The following is a 21,489-nucleotide window of genomic DNA, read 5'->3' on the forward strand; positions in this document are numbered from 1 at the left end:
GAAATGGACACGAATACATATAGTCAGTGTTTCTCAGGCTGAGCTGGGGGCGCCCTCAGCCTGGTCTGAGCATCTGGGCAAGAACCAGAGAAGCGGCGCTGCTTCCTTCTGAGCCATCACAGTGCCACTTTGCTACTCACGCGGTGACCCCGGAGACAGCTGGCTCACTGGCAGATCCCCATGGCAGGACTTGCTAAGGGCAAGTGAGATGAATGCTGCCACCAGAGAGGAGGGAAATGTGACCCACCTCACACAAGCGCCTATAATTAGTCTCATCGTGACTCTGCCCTTGCTTGTGCAGCAGGCGGTCAGCGAAGGCTTCGAGCTTTGTGCCAAGCACAGTTTTAGGCACATTAAGGGCTCTAAAAAAATGAATAGGGCTTCCCTGGTGGCGCAGTGGTTGAGAATCTGCCTGCCAATGCAGGGGACACGGGTTCCAGCCCTGGTCTGGGAAGATCCCACATGCCACGGAGCAACTGGGCCCGTGAGCCACAATTACTGAGCCTGCGCGTCTGGAGCCTGTGCTCCGCAACAAGAGAGGCCGCGATGGTGAGAGGCCCGCGCACCGCGATGAAGAGTGGTCCCCACTTGCCGCAACTAGAGAAAGCCCTCACACAGAAACAAAGACTCAACACAGTCATAAATAAATAAATAAATAAATAAAAGAACGTGAATTTCTAAAAAAAAAAAAAAAAATGAATAAATAAACTAGAGACGTTCACCTTGAGCTTCACCCTTCTGCCTCCTGTCTTTGGGAACCTTCGATGACCAGGATCCTTCCTCTCAGAGCAATGATGGTCACGACAACAACAATTCATCCTCTCCCGCGTATGTCACCTGTGAGTGCGGTGTGGAGAAAGCCACGTGGTAGAGAGTGGGTGTACCACCTCCCTGTCACCCTCACCTCAACACCGTCTCCTTGGAGACATCCAGGGTCAGTGCTTCCCAAGATATAATGGAGTTGCTTTCACAACTCCAATTGATTCACATTTTGAATCGATTGCCTCCAGTCCAAAAAAAAAAGTCACGGTGATTTTGGCAAAACGTCCAGTTGAGCTGAAGCCAGAAGAGTTGTGCTGCGAATGGGCTGTTGTTCCCTGCAAGTGTCATCCTGAGAAAAACACGGTAACCCGGGGCTGGGGGCCCAGGAGTGATGAGGGTGATGAATTGCCTTTCCCTAGGTGGGCTAGGAAAAGAGGGGTGACACGTGATGAAGTCAGAGCCGTAGAGAGGCTGCGGGTGAGAAGACAGCAGAATAGGGGGACCCAAGAGGAGCTGATCATATGGGAGGGCTCAGCGTGGGAGAACAGGGTAAGAGACAGTATATCCCAAGCTCTTTCACCCTCTCAGTGGCCAAAATTCGGGAAACATGGGATGAGTTTATAGCAGAGGTGGTTGGGAGAATATAAACTTTGTCCTGAAGCTGAGGGATTAGACCTGTGTTCAGATGGGCAGGAGAGCCAAGGAGAACGCAGCCTGGTTTTGTGGGTCCCCCGGTTTCCTCTCTAAGTGTATCACTATCTATCGCCACAATAATGCTGCACGACAAACAACCACAGAACCTCAGTGGCATACCGCAAAATGTGCTGATAGCTTCCATGCCTTGAGTGGTCAGCTTGGCATTTCTGCTGATCCTGGCCGGGCTTGACTAGGCGGTTCTTCTGGTCTCAGGGGGACTTGTTCACATGTGTAGGGTGGCTCGCTCATCGTAGCCTTGGCTGGGATGGGGAGGTGACTTGGGTCTGCTCCGCCCTCCTGCTGGGACCCGTGAGCTAGCCTGACATGCCCTTCACTTGGTGATGGAGGAGGGTGAGAGCACTGGAACTGAGGTCTAAGGCGTTTTACAGCCTAGGATTGGAACTGCCTCATGTCACCTTTGCCACATTGTGTTAGTCAAAGTCCGTACATTCAAGAGATGAAGAAATCGACTCTATCTCTGTTGTGAGAGCAACTGCAAAGTCACCTGGCACAGAGCATGGATTCAGGGAGGGTGGAAAATTAGGGCCATTAGCGCAACCAATCCACCACCGCAAGTCCTGTGCTGTTCAGGAAAGGGTGCAACAGGGATGAGGCGGCCCCTGACAGGAGTTCATCTGTGGGATCCCTGGGGCTGCGCCGAGGCCTGGGAGGTTGCAGTCACGGGCCCAGCGGGGGGAGCAGCGTCTGCCTCTTCCAGCCCTGCCTGCTGTGCCCCTGCTGTCCCCCCTTCGTCCACCTGCTGCCTGGTACCTGGCAGCCGTGTTGTCGTTCTGAGGAGGAGGGCCTGGCAGGGGAAGGGATCTGCGCCATGGCTTCTGGGCAGCGGCTCTGTGGAGGGGCATGTCGGAGAAGGCTGGCTGGGCTCTTGGCTGGAGAAAGAGGTTTGAGGAGGAGCCAGGGAGCTCGAAGGTTAACACCATCCCTGTCCCGCCCAGGAAGGATATGATGAAGCCTGGGTTACTGAAAAGCTTTTGTCCACAATCAGCATCTGAGGAAATTCTCCAGAACTTCCCATGTGTTCTAAGCAAGGACGGCTGGGGTGGTGTCAAGAAGGGGAATGTTCTTGCTTTTCCTACAAAAACTGACTCTCGCACCGGCACGTGCTTCCTCTAAGCTCGCCTGGGGGCTCTTTCTCAGAAAGGTCTGCGGGGTCATCTTTGTCCCCATGATGCCCCAGGGCCCGAGGAGCGGCAGCTTGTGACCCTGCGACTCAGGCACCTCTGAGCAGCTGCCGGTCTCCCGCCCTCTTCTTTGCCTTCCATTTCTGGGCCCAGGCCCGTCCAGCCCCCAGGCCCCTCCAACACAAACGGGCCCTCTGCTTTCCACATGCCCACAGCCCAGGCTTCAGAGTAACCGGTGCTTCCCTTCCGGTTTCCTCGCCTCCCTCCCTCCCTCCACCGCCCACCTCTTCTCCTCTCCCCCTGGCAAGGAGAGTGGGAGGAGGGATCTCGGAAATGTGCCCGGAGCTGGCGGGCCCAGTGCTTTCCACTTGGAGGAAGTGCTGCATTTTTCACCTTTCACCCAGAAAAATAGGATTCTCAGCAAGCATGTTTTTAGCACAGAGAGCTCCCAAAGGAAAGAGAAGAGCGAGAAGGAGGGGCTCGCAGCCCCTCTCAGAGCTCTGATAGCAAGCCCCCCCCCCCCCGCAACCAAGGCTGCTCTCCCCTGGGAGGGAAGCACCAAGGGGCAGCCTGCGGAGGCCTGGCTGAGGGCGAGAATAAAGGCAGAGAATTCCAGCTCCACATGGAAAGACGATTCGTCCTTGAGGAGAGGGGCTTGGACGGAGCATTTACTGCTTGCTTCCCAGTCCCTTCCTGGTCTCTTCTAGGAACCCTCAGTCGCTGCCCTTGCAGGTGGAGGGGCGGTAAGGTGTGTGCTCTGAGATAGCCAGTCCCTTAGCTGAGAAGGGTGTGTGCTTAGCTGGTCAAAGGCAGGAAAGAAGAGCTCTAGGACTACCATCCAGAAGGAGCCCAGAGGGACGAGGGCTGCCAGCACAGAGTCCAAGATCAGAATCCAAAGTAAGGGATTTGTGCTGCTTTCAGCCCGGTCTGCATAATTACTTGCCAAGATGGAAAAGGGGGGCCATTCAACTGCATCAGCACTGGGTATTGTTCTACAGCTCGCACTAAACAGACAAGGGAAATATCAGTGGCCCTGCCTCAGCCTCGGGGAGGCCGTGGAGTACGAGGTCTGCAGGCATTTAAGCTGGTGCGTCCTGGTGGAAGTGACAGGCTGTCATTAGGAAGTTCCAGTTTACAGGTGGCTATATTCAGGCAGCTAAATGACTAATCCAGTTCAACAGCATGGTCTGGCTGCTGAGACAGGCCCTGTGAGTAATTGCACTTCAACCTCATGTTCAAAGAATGTTCACATATTTGATCTCAGCAACAGCCCTCCTTTGATGACAGCCAGAGCACATGGGCAAGGCCAGTTTGACTCACAAAGACAAAAGCCGGCCAGAAAGACCAAGTGACTTGCTCCTGGTCCTTCCACAGGACACAACCACGGTGCTTCACTGTGGAACTTTTCTACCCCTTACCCAACCCTCAGTCAGATGCAGCGGCCCGTGGACCCGAGGCTTGTTCAGGGGCATTCTGGGGATCCCTCCGGTTAGCTGTCGTTGGCAGGAGAGTCTTGTGGGTGAGGGGGATTTGGGCAGAGGCCAGTCCCCTAGTGTCTGCCTGCTGGGCTCTCGTCACAGCTCCAAGTCTGCTTTCTTCCAAAGCTCTCCCATCGCAAGGACGCCGGGTTGAACAAATCTGAAAGCAGAGACCAGAGCCACTCCGTCGGAGAGGGATTCAGGGCCCCCGACAGGCAATGAGGTCTGGTCTTGAAGTCTTTTCCTTCTCTCCTCTGGCTTCTCCTCCACAAATAACCTCCAGCACTCAGGGGAGTAGCTGCAAGCTATTTCCAAGCAGTGGTGTGCTCCCCTGGGCCCCTGCCCGGCCCTGGCCAAGCTGAGAACAGCAAGAGCAGGGCAGGCAACAGAAAAAAACTCCCTGCCTCTCCTCCTCCTCATGCCCTTGCTAAGACGTCTTTATCCTAGAAAGTGCACGGCTCCCAGGAGCACTCGCCTTTTCCTGGAAAGACGTGCGAGAAACTATGTGTCTCAGCACTTGGGCTGCGTTTGCTGCCTTTCTCGTTGTCTCTCTTTGTCTCTCTGACTTGCTCAAGATCCAAAAGGTTTACCGAGGCACAGAGATCTTTGAACATGTGGTAAGGCCTCCCCCCACGTCCCAGCTGCCCACCTTCAAGCAAGGGCCCGGCCTGGGGCTCTGGCCGCCTCGGACAGCCTGGTGCTAAGGGGCTGCACCTCCAACTTGGCTAAAAGGGGACTTGGATGGGAATATCTGTGAGAAGGAAGGCCAGGGAAGCGCAAGGAATCTGCTCATCTACGCTCATTTAGAAACAAAAGCAACGGGCACCAGGCCAGAGGATGAGCTATGGAAAGCCCTGCTAGGAAACTGGCTGAAGGAAAGTAGAAGCAGAGTAAAGGGACCCTCAGACAAGAGGACTGTGGAGGAGAGAGGGTCGGGGTGCAAGGCCTGCTGCATGGTGACTCTCAGCCCTGGCGGCAGGCATGCCTTGCTCTCACAGACCTTAGGGTTCACAGGGCAACTGTGGGCAGGTGGGTATGAAACGGGGGGCACTGTCCAGTAGAGTAGAAAATGTGCCCAATAGTTGTCCAGGCCACATATTTGCCTCAGAAATAGAATAAGCTGTGTGATCTCCTGGTCCAGCACCTCAGAGGATTTGCCCAGGGCTGGGGCCTGATTCACGGTCACGTGACTACCTCTGGCCTGGAAGCCTGCAGTCCTCGGAGTTTGTTCGGAGGCTTTGGGGTTGTTAGGATGGGGTGTGGATGCGAAATGATTTCCTGGATCCTCACAAGCACTGCTGGAGCGGCCCCTCGTGGGTACTCACTGTATGCAAACCAACCTGGACGAGGCACGGGGGAGAACATAAAGGCCAGTGAAGTCTCTGTTCCTCAAACCAGCATCGGCCAGGCCTGTGGGGTCCTCGGAGACTCGGGCCCTCTTCCAAGGCCACTGGGCACCTGCTTCCTCAAAGCCAGCAGGAGACCGTCTTTCTGAGAGGCCCGGTCTCTCTTGTAAGAGCTCTCCTGATGAGGTTAGGCCCGCCTTGTGCAGCCTCCCTTTTCGTTAACACAGGGTCGACTGATGAGTAACCTGATTGTGGGAGTGCCTTCCCGTCATAGGCACAGGCCGGGCCACACTCCAGGGGGTGGGATTGTACCAGGTGTGTAGAGCCGGGCCCAGGAGTCCCAGGGACCATCTTAGAATCTGCCTCCGCCAACCCTCTTCACCTCTGACCCCAGTCTCTCCCACCTCCAGACCGTACTTCACCAGAGACCTGCTTTGTTTCCTTCAAGTGCACTTTACGTCATGTGCTGTCCCATCCGAAGAATGTGCCACATTCTGTTAGTTCCCCAAACCATGAGCCAAACCAAGACTCCCAGGATAAGAGAACTTCTATTCCCAGAGACCATGGCAGTCTTTTAAAATTTCTCCTTATATCAATAAATATTGCAAAATCCTGTTTCCCCTGGGTCCTGGAACTGTCACCAATGACTAGGGGCCCAGCTTGGATTTCAGTGGATGAGCCCTGAGCAGTCCCTGCTCCAAGCTCCTGCTGGCCACCCCATCATCTTAGAGGAAACAGCATGTAAGCAGTAGAGCTCTGCATTAGGTCAAAATCTTCACTAGTCACTCAGTGGTGAAAACCACATATGACAGCATAGGAAAGCTGGTTTGGGAGTTCTTGAGCATCACGGGCCAGTGGCACCTAGTGTGAATTCAAGTGTGGCTTCTTAAGGCTGAAAAAAAACAGTGCCAAACAGCTTCATCTGAGTTTTAAAGTCATCCATTATTTAATGAAAAGTGTGAACAGTACAAATGTCCAGAACGCTGAATTTAAAGAATTCATCTATACTTTGGAATCTTATATATCCATGAAAGAATAATGCCATAAAATATCCTATTGATATTCAAAGATTTTCAAAATGTTCTATAAAAGAATCAAGTTCCAAAATAGAATATACAATATAATTTTATATATATGCATACAGGTACAAACATATGAAAATATGTGTAAATATATATATACATACACATTCACATAGAAAAATGTCTGAAAGGACAAAAAGTAAAACGTTAAAAATAGCTAATGCTGCATGAGAAGGTTGAGGGGATTTTTTTTTCTTTTTCCTTTTATCTCTTCTCTAGCTTTTCTTCAGTGAGTCTATAGTGCTGATTTATTGTTCTGTCCACTCAGAATATCACCTCCTTTCTTTTGGGGGACTGGTCCTCTTCCAACTCTAACTATGTGGTACTTGTGGAAGTGGCCCTTGAATAGAACTTCTGTTGGGCCACACGACTGGACCAGCGATGGACACGTGACACAGTCCGGGCCAACCAGAGTCCTCCCTGGCAGCCAGGAGGAAGGGTGCCCTCTTCTCTCTGAATGTAAGGCTGTAGACTTGGAGGAGCCTGAAACCATGGGTCCAGCTCTTTGGGGACGTCTGGCCTGAGAGTTTCGGGTGTAGAGAAGAGGTATGTGTCAGTTCTGGGTAGAGTAGGAGACTATAGCCCAGTGCAGCCTGCAGCAAGTACCAGGGCACCTGCCCACCAAGTAAATGCCTGGGAGATGGGGCAAGGATTGTCTCCTAGAGAAGCAGATATGCGATTGTGGAAAGACAGATGGGGGCAGGAACGAATCGCTTGGTGATGCACATTGTCACTTGGAAGGATGGAGAGAACCCGACAGAGAGGGTGAAATACATTTTAAAGCGGGAGGAGGTGGGGAATGGGCAGTGGGTGGGAGAAGGGCCCTAACCTGTGGTCACTTCCGATACAGCCCATTTATCCCCTATCTGCTCCTGTCAAAGAGATAACAGGATGAGGGCAAATCTGCTTTGAGGAGAACAAAGGGTAGCTGCATGCAACAAATACTGGAGCATCCACCGTGAACAGCAGGATGTTCTCCCAGATGACCTGGGAAGACTCCTTCCTCTTCCGAGGCATGCCAGCTCCACGAGGACTGCCCTGTCTTTCCATCCTTGGAGACTCTTCCACAGGCGTATCACCTCCCTGTAAGATAACATTTCTAATATCTGGGGAAACATATTAAACTGCTTTTTCTTTCGAGGCGCAATTATTCAAAGAATATTCATCAAGCACTTGTGATGCGGCGGACACTACGCTAAGCTCTGTGGATGCAGCCGTTCAACTCCTGCTATCAAACGAAGCCGCTCGGACCGCTGAGAGGTGGGCGTGCTGGGAAGGCAGACGACGGGGCTCCCAGGAGCCTGGAAAGACTTACTCTGAGCAGCACCGCTTAGACGGAGACCGGAAGAAGTTACCCAAGCGAAGAAAGGTGAAGGCTACAGCATCGGGTCCCGTGGGAAGACATCCTGTGCGTTAATTAGCAGGCCTCCTGCTGGCTAACTCCCCTCTGGGTACCTGAGAGATGTCACTAACCTAAGGTGCATCTAAGCCAGTTTTAAGGCATTTACATCTTTAAGGTGCGGGTCAGAAAGTCCGAGGTGCTCCTGAGGTTTCTCAAGGGATAGAGGAGCGAGTAACAACCCGACATCTGTTCTGTCGGGAGCGTTGTGTCCGCCACCCGCCATCCCCGCAACTGCGCAAAGGTAGGTTATCAAGACCCACAGCTGAGGTGAGAGGTGGAGGAATTTCTCCGGGGTCGCCCAGGTAGTCAGTGGTGGTGAAACTGGCCAGGAGCCAGGGCTGCGCAGCTCACACGAGGCAGCCGCTGCCCGGGGCGTGACACCTGCAGAAGCCACAGAAGAGGAAAGGAGCCACAAAAGGTGATTGAGAAAGTCAGACTCCAGGTACATCTCTGAAGAGGGTGTGTCGTCTGCACTGGTCCTTGGGCAATTTGGAGCCAGGAAGGGCCACGTGTTGTTAATGCTCTGCTTCCTCAAGGCTTCCCGCCTCTCCATCAACTCGAGGAAAATGCGGGTGGGGTGTGTGTGCAAGGCCTCTAGTGCCAGGAAGAGAACCAGACCCACCCTGCTTCTGAAGGCTGAGTCCAGAGTGAAGACCCAGCTCTGCGGCCGAGATCAAGTTGGCTGGGGACAGGAGGGGGAAAAGGTTTCAATGTCAGCTGAGACTTGAAATTCTTTCTCATCTTGCAAACGTGTAGGGATGGATAATTATGAGCTCCATGCACAGCAGTTGTACTCATTTTAACATGATTCCCACTTAACAGTTTCTATCAAAATCATCCTTAAAAGCTTTTCTTGTTTCTTTAATCTGAAAGTAATTACTCTGGGATAAAAATCATCTCGGGTTTAATCCCAAATCAGTTTAAGACATCTCTTGTTACTTCAACTTCATTGGTTCTTCCAGACTGAATAAGTACTTTTAATTCAATTCTATTATTAGTCACTCCGGGGGAAGGGTAATGGATCAAATTTATAGGCCACTGAAAACCAATTCTTACACAGGCCTTTTGTAATGAACTTGTTTGTACGCTAACATTTTAGTGTAATGTTGAATACCATACATGAAAAACATTACTCATACACCTCTATTTTGCTTTCCCCTAATAACTACATCATTCCTTTCCTTTTGATCCTTTCAAACTTCCTGGGGTTGATGGTGCTATACATTTTGGCTCAAGAACTCACCATCTGGGAAACTAGATATGCACTGAGGTCTCCGTAAAGGACAGACCACATGTATGAGCTCTTAAATAGTACTTAAATACTAACATGTGTTTCACAGTTAATTTAAAATTGGTGTCTACAGTTTCTTCATAATACATCAGTTGTTACTGTGGGTGAGCATAGGCTACAGAAGACTGAAGACTTAACTTCCCCCCTTATGAAATTCTATTTAAGATCACTTCATCCTTTAAAATTACTGAGGTTTTGCTGAATCAATGACTATATTTCCAAATTCAAAAAGTTGATAATAAAATTTTGATATATTTCTAGAATTTCAAGAAATGTTTAGGTTATCCTCAGAGGAAAAAAATGAAAAACCATACTTTAAGGACCAGTATTTATTTAGTATGTGTTTTATAATGTTGGCTCCCCACTATCTGATTATTTTATGGTAACCTGTCTGGTAAATAGAATATAGACTTAAGAAAACTTATGGAAGGTTATATCAATGGCATAGAAATATATTAAAATATTAAAAATTTAGTCAGAGCCCTATGTGATTGCTTCATAACCACTATAATTCTTATGAGACAGAACCGAAAGTATTAACAACAAAGCAGGAGCCACTTCTCCTAAGTGCTTAAAATAGGAGGAAAAAAAAAAACCCCAAAATAATGCCCAAATCTGTCAGTGTAAGTTGTAAGAAAATATATTTATTTTTTCCATGACAATACTATGATAAAATTGTTAAATACATGCATGTTTTAAAAACAAACATAAGTAACATCTTTAGAGTTAACAGCCAAGCATACTAGTTTTACATTTAAGGTGTCTTAGTAATAGGTTACTTATATTCTATGTTCTTGCTATTAACCATGTCTCCCAAAAGATATGGAAACTAAATTCTGAAATTATACAATGATATAAAATGTCCAAATTTTTCCTTCTAACAGCAACATAATCTCCAAATTTTCATAAGGTAGAAAATACTTCAGTTGTTGTCTCTGTAAGTGGAGTTGTTTTATTCCATATTAAACTCAGACTTGTGTGAATCAGACTGAATATCACACAAATATACTGCAATCTATAGTTTGCTTCCTGCATATGTATATTTAAATGTTTCCTGATATGATTAAGCACGATTTTAGGTACAGAGCATCACAACTGATCATTCAGATTAAAAAAAAAAAGTCTGTAGTGGTAACATTTCAAGAAATGAAAAATGAAACAGTTCTGGATTTGCAGTTTCTCCCTATCTTTCAGCTACATTTGCACACACCTGACCAAACAAAAATTAGTAAACAGTTACTAGTATTTATAAAAAACTGAAAATATTTAACATATAACATCCCCTTTAAAAAAACACTCATTCTACAAACAACCTTATAAAAGACAAAAACATATCTGTTCACAGTATGTGTATTTTGTAAACAGTAATTCACTATAATGCAATTTTGAAAGTAAAAAATGGTAACTTCCTAGCATTATAAGGACCTCTGACTTGTGGCCAGCTAATGAAAGAGAAAGAAAGGTAACACACTCCTACTAGGAAAACTGAATGTTCTAAAATGACTTTACCTTTGGACATACCTTAAGGTGGCACCATCTCAAATTTAGGATGTCTCTCTATCCAGGCCAATCTTTTTCAAGCAATTCTGAATTGAAATGTAAGAAAACGCCTTGCTCCTTTTGGAGAAAATAATTGGATAAAACAAATCCCAATCCCAGGGTATCATGTAATACCTACCCTTCCACAACAGTGAATGGAATAGGGTTTCTTTTTGTGTGTTGTATTCATAACGTATTCACATTTTTCTGAAACATTATGTTGGAAGGAAAAAATTAAATTGAAGGATATATCATAAATAATAGGAAAAAGTACTGAAAATCAAACAGGGGACAGAGTATTTGAAAAAAAAATTTTATGAAAATCATTATTCAGTACTGTTTTCTACGATCAACTACAAAAATACTAATGTTAAGGTTAAACCTAACAGTTAACTTGTCCATGTTTTTTAATTAAAATTGCATTACCACCTAGAAATCTTCCGATCTTTTATAATATACCACCAGAATGCTGAGGAAAAATAGTAAGTTCAGAAATTGAAAGTTACCCATTTAAAATGGAGTAATTCTTAAGGGAAGTACATTTTAAATGTATAAGGAAATTCAATACATTTAAGTGATCCATTCAATCAGGTATACAAAGTATTTTTGGCTTAAGTGCAGCATAAGGTCTATATTATTAGTTTTTTTGTTTGTTTTAAAGTTCTGATTGGCTACTGCAAAGGCAATCTTAGAAGATATATGTAAATGTAATAAAAACCAATTCTTTATCAATTAAACATTCATTTTTTCCCCCATTCACATCTCTCAGTTTTTAGGGTATTCAGTTATAGCAACCAAAAAGTAATATAAGTTATTACTGTTTTGTATTTGGTTAGTATTTAAGAGCTTTTGAATTTATTGTTTCTACGTTTCTTCAACTAGGCACCTGCACATAGGAAAAAAAATTCAGAGGGTTTCCCTCTTAAAAACATCACTTTTCATTTTCATAAAAATGTTGCACAGTTAGAATTTGTCTTGCACAGGTAAATTCTCTTGATAACATGGACATGTATAATCCAAAATATTAACATTCTTAATAGAGGAACAAATGCTACCCATGGTTAAAATTAATAGAATCCTGTCATAACTCAGTATCATAATTATAAGAGTTTGGATATATTCAAATCACATTCCCTGAAATTTTACCATATACAATAAAGCCTGACATTTCAATGAACAGAATGTTGTTCTTTAATCCATTATCAGCATTAAAAATAGTTCCTTTGTATTATAATTAGCATGAATATGATCATGTAATAGTTAAGAAAAAAGTACTAACTGAAAAGGAATAAAAATCTCACCACCCTATTGAAATAAGAGGTTTAAATATTAATAGCCCTGGTACATAATCCATGGAGGTATAAACAGACCAAATTCAAAACAAGCCATTAACAATGATATTCTAAGGTCATGTCTAAAAGCTGCATTTCCAGTAAGTTTAGTCACAACTTATTTTCTTTTGTGAAAGATTTTCTCCTGGATATAAAAAATAAAGATGGGCATGCTACCATGAAACGTTGTTTCAGCAGGAAATACGAGTTTAAAATAATGCTTTGAAGAAAGAGTTTATCAGGAGAATGAGTGCTTATCCTAGTCAGTTAAGCTCACACATCAATGTGCTGTTGATTTACTAGAAACACTTGGTTGGTACAAACATGTCCCACGTTGTGTACCCATCAAATAAAAAGATACTGTGAACACTTAAAATTAGGATGGAATAAGATATCTAGTGATGCTTCTGCATGAGTCTTTCTCAAGTTTTCACTCAAACTGTGGAGTCACTTCTAGAGTAGATTTGAATCTTCAAGCCAATGGTCTCAGACCTACACAAGCTAGATCTTGACACATACCACCTTTCAGGAAAACTCTGTTGAATCTGCACATTCTGGGATGGAACTCAGTGAATAAAAAATTGACTGAACTTCCACTGATTAGCTAATGATCCTACATTTGACTTCTGAGATGCCCGATTTTATACTTTCAAAATAAGGATAAAAAGGCATTTTATAAAAGATATACAAATTTTAACATGGTTCAAAACAGAAAACAGTAAAAATTAAATAGAAAAAAAAAGTTTTATCTGGTTATGTGCCTGAGCAGTAGAAAAATTTGACATAACATTTTCTGCATATTGACAGGTTAGGGAGTACTTTCATTTCAAGCTATCATAAAATTGATTCCAAATTCCTTTTGGAAGAAAGTGTTCCCTAGTCTCCACTAAACTACATCTAATTATTCAAATACAGAAAGGCCTGTCATGTTCTTTAAAGATGGATGGTATGAAGACAATTAAGAAATTACAGGACTAATTTCCAACAAGAATACAAGTTTCATGAAGGTTGAAGAATGTGACTTTTACCACAGTTTCCGAGAGTGCAAGAGGAGTAGATGTTCTAAATGCACTCCTTCAGATCCGTGAACCATGAAAGCAATGCTGGTATGGAAAATGAGGCTGAAACTTTCCCGTGAATGGCTGCGTCTGTGTCTAAGCTGCAGGAACAAAGCACCTCTATCACCTAAGCACATGAACACCCAATTCAACTCTCCAGATACTCGGGCCATCGTGTCAAATCCAGGCTTCTACAGGTTCAGCACACTGAAGACTTCAATTGTATACGGATGCTAATCCACGCAGTACATAACTTACAAGGTCTGTCTAACGTCAGAAGCCTAGCTAAGGCTTCCAAGAAGACTTTTATGTTCAATATTGTTTATTTAAGATGGCCACTCACAAGAGAAATGCAGTCAAAATGACCACCAGAATCTCCATTCCTCACAAGGGAAGCTTGATCTGAAACTGGCTGATAAGTTAACTGGCTTGTAGGAGATGTGAAAATGTATCCTTTACACAGCACTAATCAAGACATAATGGGATATACTTCTGCGTCAGACATTTAGAATTTTCTAACCAATGATTGGGTTCTAGCTGGAAACTTTAGCAGGAAAGAGGGGTTTCCCAATTATTCTCCCAGTCAGGAAGCGCTGGAGGGAACACATCTAGCCTCCCCTTCTAAGCAGCCTTTGGTTAGCCCTCCCCCAGAAAGAGGAGCTAATGTGACTGGACAGAGAAAGGCCCTATTAGACCACCTGTCACCCGTGTGCATGGTCCTGGCACTGACAAACAGTGCACGTTTACCAGGGTCTCCAGTGCCACAAGCAACCAGAGATATGTGACAGAGGGTGTTTTCTCTCTCCCCAGCTCCCTCCCCTCGCCCTGTCCCCATGTGCCCAGGTGGGGCAGGGGTTGGGAAGTAATCCCTTCCCATCTGCAGAGCAGGTCTGGCCATCCTCAATTCAATGGGAAAAGATAAGGAAAACTGTTTTGACCTCAGACCTAAACCACACTCTTCTAAGCATATCACAGGTTACAAGGAGCCTGCCCAGACTAACAGAGCGATACTCTGCTTCTCATTGACCCAGTGATCCGGCATATGGATCTCCAGAGGCAGGGGAGAGGTGAGCTGCACCCTGAATCTTCTTCATGCAGAAAAAGCTGTGAAGTCTTGGATGGAGTGATAGGACTCAAGAGCCCCGGTGATATTCACCATTAGCCAAACAAATGAGTCATAATGTAGGTTAGATAGGGCTCTGGATACAGATGGTCACAGTTGAAACACATATGCATTAATGGCGGAGATCAAACAATCTCTTCTGGCCTTTTCCCGTTACCTCAGGTTAGTGGAGTTTAGATCAGTAAACTTCTACCTTGGCCAACACTTATCCTAAAGAGAGGAGGTACACGACTGGTGAGTTTTGATGGGGAAAAAGGCATGAGTTGGGGGCAAGAGGGGTGTGGTAATGACAAGCTTCTGCAGGGAGAGAAGGCACGCCCAGGTCTGAGTGTCTGGGGTGGAAGTAAAGGGAAGGAGCCCAACAGGAGAAATGAGAAGACAGCGCGAACTGTTTACAGGTGGCTCTGGTTTGATATAATTTTCGTTGTTGAAAATTTCTGTGAGCTATTATGTAGTTTTACTACACTATTTGTATACATAATTAATTGTATTTCACTCCACATGTTCATATATCAAGAAGCTCAGGAATTTAACTGAATCCTAGCAATTAAAATCAGGATTCATAAACAGAGTACCTAAACAGACTTTCTCCCTTGTCACCCTTATTGTGGCTTTTTTCCACAACATGGTTTTTACAACGATACATTATGGGCTAGAAAAAAAAAACTGATCCATTATGTGCAAACACATTACAGAACCTCAGATGATTAAAAAAAAAAAAAAAAGGCATATCTTGACTTCTTTAGATCTTCCAAATTTTCAAGTACTTTGGCCTTAACTCAAAATACATAGACAACCTGAGGGCAGGGAAAATATACACTTTGTAGATTTTCAGTTTGCTTTTCCAAGAACCACATTCATTCTAGACATCACTTATGAGAACCAGCGGTGGGCAGAGGATGCTGCGAGGACACAACTCTGGACGACGCCCAGAGCAACTGCTGCACCTTTAATACGGGTGTGCCCACGGGTATGCCCACGGGTTCAAAGCCGTCTTATGATACTCCACATAAAACAGCCCTTGAGTAACTGTCCCTGTAAGACGCATTATCTTTTTAGTTTTACATGTAAAAATCTGAGGACTGAATCAGATAGTCTGGACTGATGACCCTTTAAGAGGGAGGAACTGCTAAGATGCACAATGAGGAGGAACACCTGCTAGAAGGTGTCAGAGATCGTCACTGCCTGGGCAACCGGGGCTCAAAGCATGGTCTTCTCAGGAGGGACTGAGGCCAATCCGAACTATACAGACGGCTAATGCCGCCAGATATTGCTTAGTAGTCGTCTCAAATAGTAAGTCACTGGAATTACATGCTTATGAGGAATATTGAATTTGCTCATATATTTATAAAGCTGACACTGTCACCAAAAAAAAAAAAACAATGAATTTGTTTTTTAAACTTAAGGTCTATAGTCCTAGAAATTTAGTTTTAAATATTAGGGCAACCTAATAAGGGAAGCTAGCATAAAAGCTAAAAAATAATGGAACGGTGTGAAAAATCTTCCAAAGCAAGAAAACATGATTCTGATTTGAGCTGGTCAGTGTCACGCTCGTTTTCCAAGTTTGTACCCCTGAGAAAACTGTTTGATAACCATTATACAGTAGGCACAGAAATCAACATACTTTATCAAACAAAACACTAAATAGGTGTTGCTGTTGATACATTAAAAATTATATTAATTTTCTTAAATTCTGTGGATAGAGAATAATGTTAAAAGTTTTAAAATCTGTGCTTGTTTTTCATCTAGAATGGAGCAAATGTCAGGCAAATAAACATCATCTGTTACTCTGACATTTTTCTCCCTTGCCTGCAAATCTGCTTACAATTCCATAAGGTATATGCATGAGAAAACCTGATGAACAACAGAACAGAACATAGTTGCTGTGGGATTTGTTTTGCACGTATGGACCAGGCAGTATCCGTTATTGAAATGCTTCCTAAAGGTAAAGCAATGTTAGAATTCTTTGGCTCGAATCACAAATAGCTCCAAATTGTGAGTTGTGTGGATTGAATTTCTGAGTTATTGTACTTTGGCTTTGAGACCACATTAAAAGCACATTAACACTTTCAGTGTAACTTGCATGAGTGAAGTCCACCTCACTAGCAACACTTCACAGGATCCCTCCAAGGTGCCCAGTGCTGACCCGGCAACAGGAGCTTATTGAGATGGTAGACTGAAGTGACAGGGAGACACTGTTAATCGTTTGGTTTGTTCTGAAAAAAGTTTGTGAAGGACCAGCCTCCTCCATTAGATTTAGGAGAATCTTCATCTTTAGGAGGAATCAAAAATTGTCGGGAGTTAATGGAGCACGGACTTCCAAAAGAGACAATTTCACTGTTGCTGTCTGTGGACCTAGGTGAGTCTGGAGATACTAAGTTCCAAGTATTTACATTTGCCTGAGGTCTGTAACCTGCAGTTTTGTCTAAATCATCATCTGCAGCCAGATCTTCTACAGTAGAAGTAACGAGGAGGTGCATTTGTGGCTTATAGCCTGTCCCCACTACAGGGTCGTTTTCGGGTTCTTCCTCTGGTTTTGCCTGAGGCTGGTACATGGACTGAATGTCAATGTAAATGACTTGTGAGGCCCCTCCGGCTTCATCCGCTCCTGGGTTCACTATCTCTTCCTCAATGACCGGTGGACAATATGACACAACCACATGGTTTTCCGGTTGCGCATCAGTGCTATCTTCTGGACGCTCAGCTACTGGAGAAATTATTTCTGTGTCTTCTATTTTAGGAACTGTTGATCGAGTTTCCAGAACCTCGACATTATTTGGGGTACAAGGATTCATTTCCAATGTTTTAAGAGCACTGTTTCCCTGGAAATAAGTTTTAAAACAGGGATTAGGATGCCACAGAAAGCCGCTGCAATGCCTCTCCTACAAAAAGAAGCATTATTTTATAGTGTTTTTCACAGCTGCTTATAAAAATGTGTCTCTACTATTCTGTAGTGCATACTAGAGCAAAGCTACTTTCTTTTCTACATATCAGTATTTTCCTTGGTCTTAATAGTAGTGAAAAAAAGACCATGTACAAACAATTCAAAATGAATAATTTTAGAAGTTCAGCAGATGTTCAAGCACTGCTATTTTCTCAATACATTTTACTTTGGATGACACTGACATGTTAAAAACTTTTCACAAAAAACTAAAAAAAGGAAGTCAGTACTTCAAAGGTAAACGTAAGAAAATAAAGGATTACCTCACAGACACTCTTTTGAAACTGTAAAGCTTTACAATTTTCTGGATTTGGAATATCAGGGTAGAAGGTTTCTTTAATCCTTTAAATAAAGATGATTAAGTACATTTAATAATGATAAGATTATCAAATAGACAATAAATAAGTTAATAAGTTATCAGGCTTATTCTGACGTTTCATATGAATACTCTAATGAATATCTGAGATAAAAATGGAAGATCATTTTCAGCGTGATCAGTCACTAGAGTTTTCAATACAATGCACTGAGAGGTTCCTATCTGAAAAGCAGAAACAGTACTTCTATTACTAGAACTACAGTATCTTAGGTATCTTATGGAAATGGAGAGCAAAGAATTAAAATGGTGATTGTGCTATCAAGTCAAAAGTCAAATACGGGCATTACTCATAACCAAAATATTCATACTGCAGACTGGATTCAGCACAGTCAACTACTTGGGAACATGTTCGCGTTATGTAGTTCTCTACTGCTCAAAACAGGCTCTGGATTATCAGAAAAAGGAAGGCTGTTAATCTTGAGCAAAAACTAAACGCAAACAAAAATGAAATTTGCTTAGTGCCCTATCATATTTATAGCTGTTAAAAAACCTTTATTATTTGAAATTCCTGCAGGAAAAAGAAATGTTGTTAATGTAAGTCCGAAATGCTCTAACTTCTAAACTATCTCCTAACTTTATCTTTTTTTTTTGTATTGAAATCATTTTTTAAATGTGATTTTGGGTAATGAGAATATGGTTACCAAACAGGGTATTCTACAGTTCTAAACTATCACTATTTTGATTTATAAGCCAGGATTGCTAGAGTACATTCTCTTCATCATGAATGACGGCATTTTTAAGGCCAGTGAGGACAGTCTATGCATGAACATAGCCAGGTGCCACAAGCCCAGCCCAGGACAGCTCCAGCTGGCTGGCCACGAGGCACTCTCTTACCCTACCTCACCTCACTCAGCTCACACCACTCCCTCGGCTGTTGCACCCAGACACACACGTCTCACTTTCTCTAGAAGATCAAGCTCTTTCCAGTTTCTGGGCCCTCACAGAGTCTATTCTCTCTGCCTGGCACAGTCTCTCCCTCTCCTTCCCCTTCAGGCCCTGCTGCAGTGGGACCTCCACAGGGATGCCTGACCACCTCCTGTGACGTCATTCCCCGCTACTCTCCTCGTGCCGCCCGCGCCCTTCCTAGCACCCACTCACAATCTGTACCCATATATTTATTAAATGCTTATGGGTTTCACGTCCATCCTCCCCACTATCCTATAATTCTAATGACCATTCTTATTTCGTTCACCAGTATGTCCCCCTTCACATGGGAGGGGTCATTCTTATTTGTTGAATAAATGAATAAATGACCAGATTTTCTAAATAGGTCACCAGGACAAGTGATACCTCAATCATTAAGCTACATTTAATCTTGCATATAGCTATTGACCTATTTATGCCTGTAAATATTTTTTTAGTACAACTGCTATTACTTTAATTAGTAAATACAGTAGGGAAAAATTTACACTTTTACTTTGTTAATTTTAAAATTTTTAAATAATGTGCCATGTTCTTTCCTAATATTAACTCCAATATTAATTCTGACCAATACAAATATTTTTTACTACCTTGTTTCCACCAAAAAGTTGTACTTATTTTTTAACACATAAACTAAATAATCATGCCCTTAAGGACAAAACAGCAAGAGTAAACCATTACCATTCTCGTTTCCGATAGCAAAGGATACTCGTTACCACTCCGACGATGACAGCCACTGCCACTGGGATGAGAATGGCAATAATCAATCCCACAGCTGAAAAGAGAATATTGCAGATATTAAAATCAACATTTTTAGTATGAACTAGAGAATAAATTCGCATTATCAGATACTTAAGTCAGTAGATTATTTGAAGAAAAAATCCAAACTGCTCCAGGGAAACTGAAAAACTATTAAAATATAACCTTAAAAAGTACTGTAATAATTTTTATACTAACACTTAAATTCTTCAGAGCAGCGTTTCTCTACCTTGGCACTACTGACATGGTGGGCAGATACTTCTTTCCTGTGTGTTCTGCAGGGAGGAGGCTATCACATGCATTGCAGGAAGTTTAACAGCATCCTTGGGCTTCTTATGACCAGAGACCAGTAGCACCAACCAAAAATGTCACCAGACACTGCCAACTGTCCCCTAGGAGGCAAAATCACCCCCAGCTGAGAACCATCTCCACATGGTCCTTTATTTAAGGGTATGTATGAACTCCAGCCCAGGGCTAGAGAATAAGCCCGTGATCAAATGAAAGTTCTTTGCTGTTGACAAGCTAGTCAAGTCCATCACTCTTCTCTACTTTCCATCTCAAATTTATGAGCATTGTGCTTTATGCTTTTTTTTAAAGGCTATTTCTTACACTCTTCCCTGGATATGTCAAAAATCACAGAATATTTCGGGTAAAAAAATTTTAAACCAGTTGACCGTTACATAAGTTCAACATGAATTTAGAACTCTAGACTTCAGAGGTACCCTTAATTCGTTAATTACTTAAGTACACATTAGGCAATAACTGGTAAGAATAAATATGAAGTCATCTCATGGCCTTTCAATACTGCCCTCCACCCACTATAAACGTGTAACAAAACGTGAAATTTTAAAAAGGGGCGTTCCTATACAAACAAAAATCACTAGAAACACAATGCACTTAAGCTTGGAAAGCAACTCGATGACAACATTTAACTTACAATTTTCCTTCGTCACCACAAACATGCTCTTCTCTGGCCCCATTCCTCCATCTGTATAGGCTCGCAAGACCAGATGGTAACTTGTTTTACCTTGAAGATCAGCAATTCTCAGTGTCTTCTGGGATATGTCGGTAATATTCTTAACCTTTATGTCAGAACGACCTATTTTTAAAGTGAAGAAGATTATTACTGATCTATACCATTTTAATCACATGGTTTTACTCAAACCTGTCACATTCACACCCTTTTTAAATGAGTCTGAATGCTGGTCACCTCCAGGGCCAAGGCCCATGGAGCCAGCCAGAGCCACGTTCAAGTTCTACCTCTGCCAGGTGGTAGCTATGTTATCTGTAACTGTTATTTAAACGCCTCTGAACCTAAGTTTCTCTAACTATGAAATAGAATATCACGACTTAGCTCTCAGGGCTCTGTGAAGTTTTCGTGCACATTCTCTAGAATAATACCTGGCCTATAGCAGGCAATCAATAGAAGTCTCTTCTTTTTCTGTTACTAAGAGCATGAAAACCCACCGCAACCAAAACCCACTGGGGCAGGGACACTGTCACTCGGGCTGATCACGCCTGTGAGTCAAGTGAGAAACTCAGGAAGCAAGATCATAGATCAACAGAGATCGCTCCAAACCACGCGGGAAACGAGGCAGTGCATCTGAGTTCTCAAATGAGAGATTAGAGAGGACGCCCTTGAACCATTTTGAAAGGAAATGTGGAGAATTGTTTAAATTATTAAATTATTTTTAGAATTTTAACCAAAAGAATGCAGTTTAATAGCCTAAAACTAAATCGTACGATACGGCTAAAAACAAAAAGCAGCAGTTCCCTGCCAGCATCTTTCCCCACCACGAACAATCACTTCAAACTCAAGTTACTGGTCTCTTTGGGTACTGACTTCCATATTTTGAAATAAACTTAAATTGGCAGTGCTTGATTTTTAAATATTAGACATTAGTTCTAACACACAACCACTACCCCTTCTCCCCTCGAGCCCACATCATTCATAGAGAAACATCAAAAAATTTGGTAACTTCAGTGTTCACATTGTAATGATCATATAAATACAAATTACTACTAAGACAAACTGCTTGGTATGATCATGTTTCCTTTCTTATTTTTCTGTTGTTATAACTGCTTTTCTTCCTTATTTGCTTAATGTACCAATTACTGATTCGCCCAACACCCTCGAATGAATATTCCATACAAGTTTCCATGTGGTCCAAAACAACAACACCCCAGTGCCTCCGCTTCCCCCAGCTGCTGCCCACTCCCCCCAGGCTGCTTCCTGGGGCAT

At 43.6% G+C, this 21,489-nt stretch overlaps 1 protein-coding gene across 4 annotated transcripts in view; it reads right to left on the reverse strand.

The window, feature by feature from the left end:
* Positions 1-9,823: 9,823 nt before the first annotated feature.
* The window catches only part of LIFR (LIF receptor subunit alpha), a 91,748-nt gene continuing 80,082 nt past the window's right edge, over positions 9,824-21,489 (reverse strand). For 3 of the 4 annotated variants that reach the window (XM_036846780.1, XM_036846777.1, XM_036846781.1), the window contains 4 exons: positions 20,185-20,346; positions 19,170-19,263; positions 17,455-17,533; positions 9,824-17,072 (listed from right to left, as the gene is read on the reverse strand). In XM_036846780.1, coding sequence (XP_036702675.1) covers positions 16,449-17,072; positions 17,455-17,533; positions 19,170-19,263; positions 20,185-20,346 — 959 coding nt within the window. In that variant the 3' untranslated portion in view covers positions 9,824-16,448. The remainder of the gene's footprint in view (positions 17,073-17,454; positions 17,534-19,169; positions 19,264-20,184; positions 20,347-21,489) is intronic. The other variant, XM_036846782.1, reaches the window with a different exon arrangement.

This window comes from Balaenoptera musculus, chromosome 3 (genome assembly GCF_009873245.2).
Source record: "Balaenoptera musculus isolate JJ_BM4_2016_0621 chromosome 3, mBalMus1.pri.v3, whole genome shotgun sequence".
Taxonomy (NCBI): Eukaryota; Metazoa; Chordata; class Mammalia; order Artiodactyla; family Balaenopteridae; genus Balaenoptera; species Balaenoptera musculus.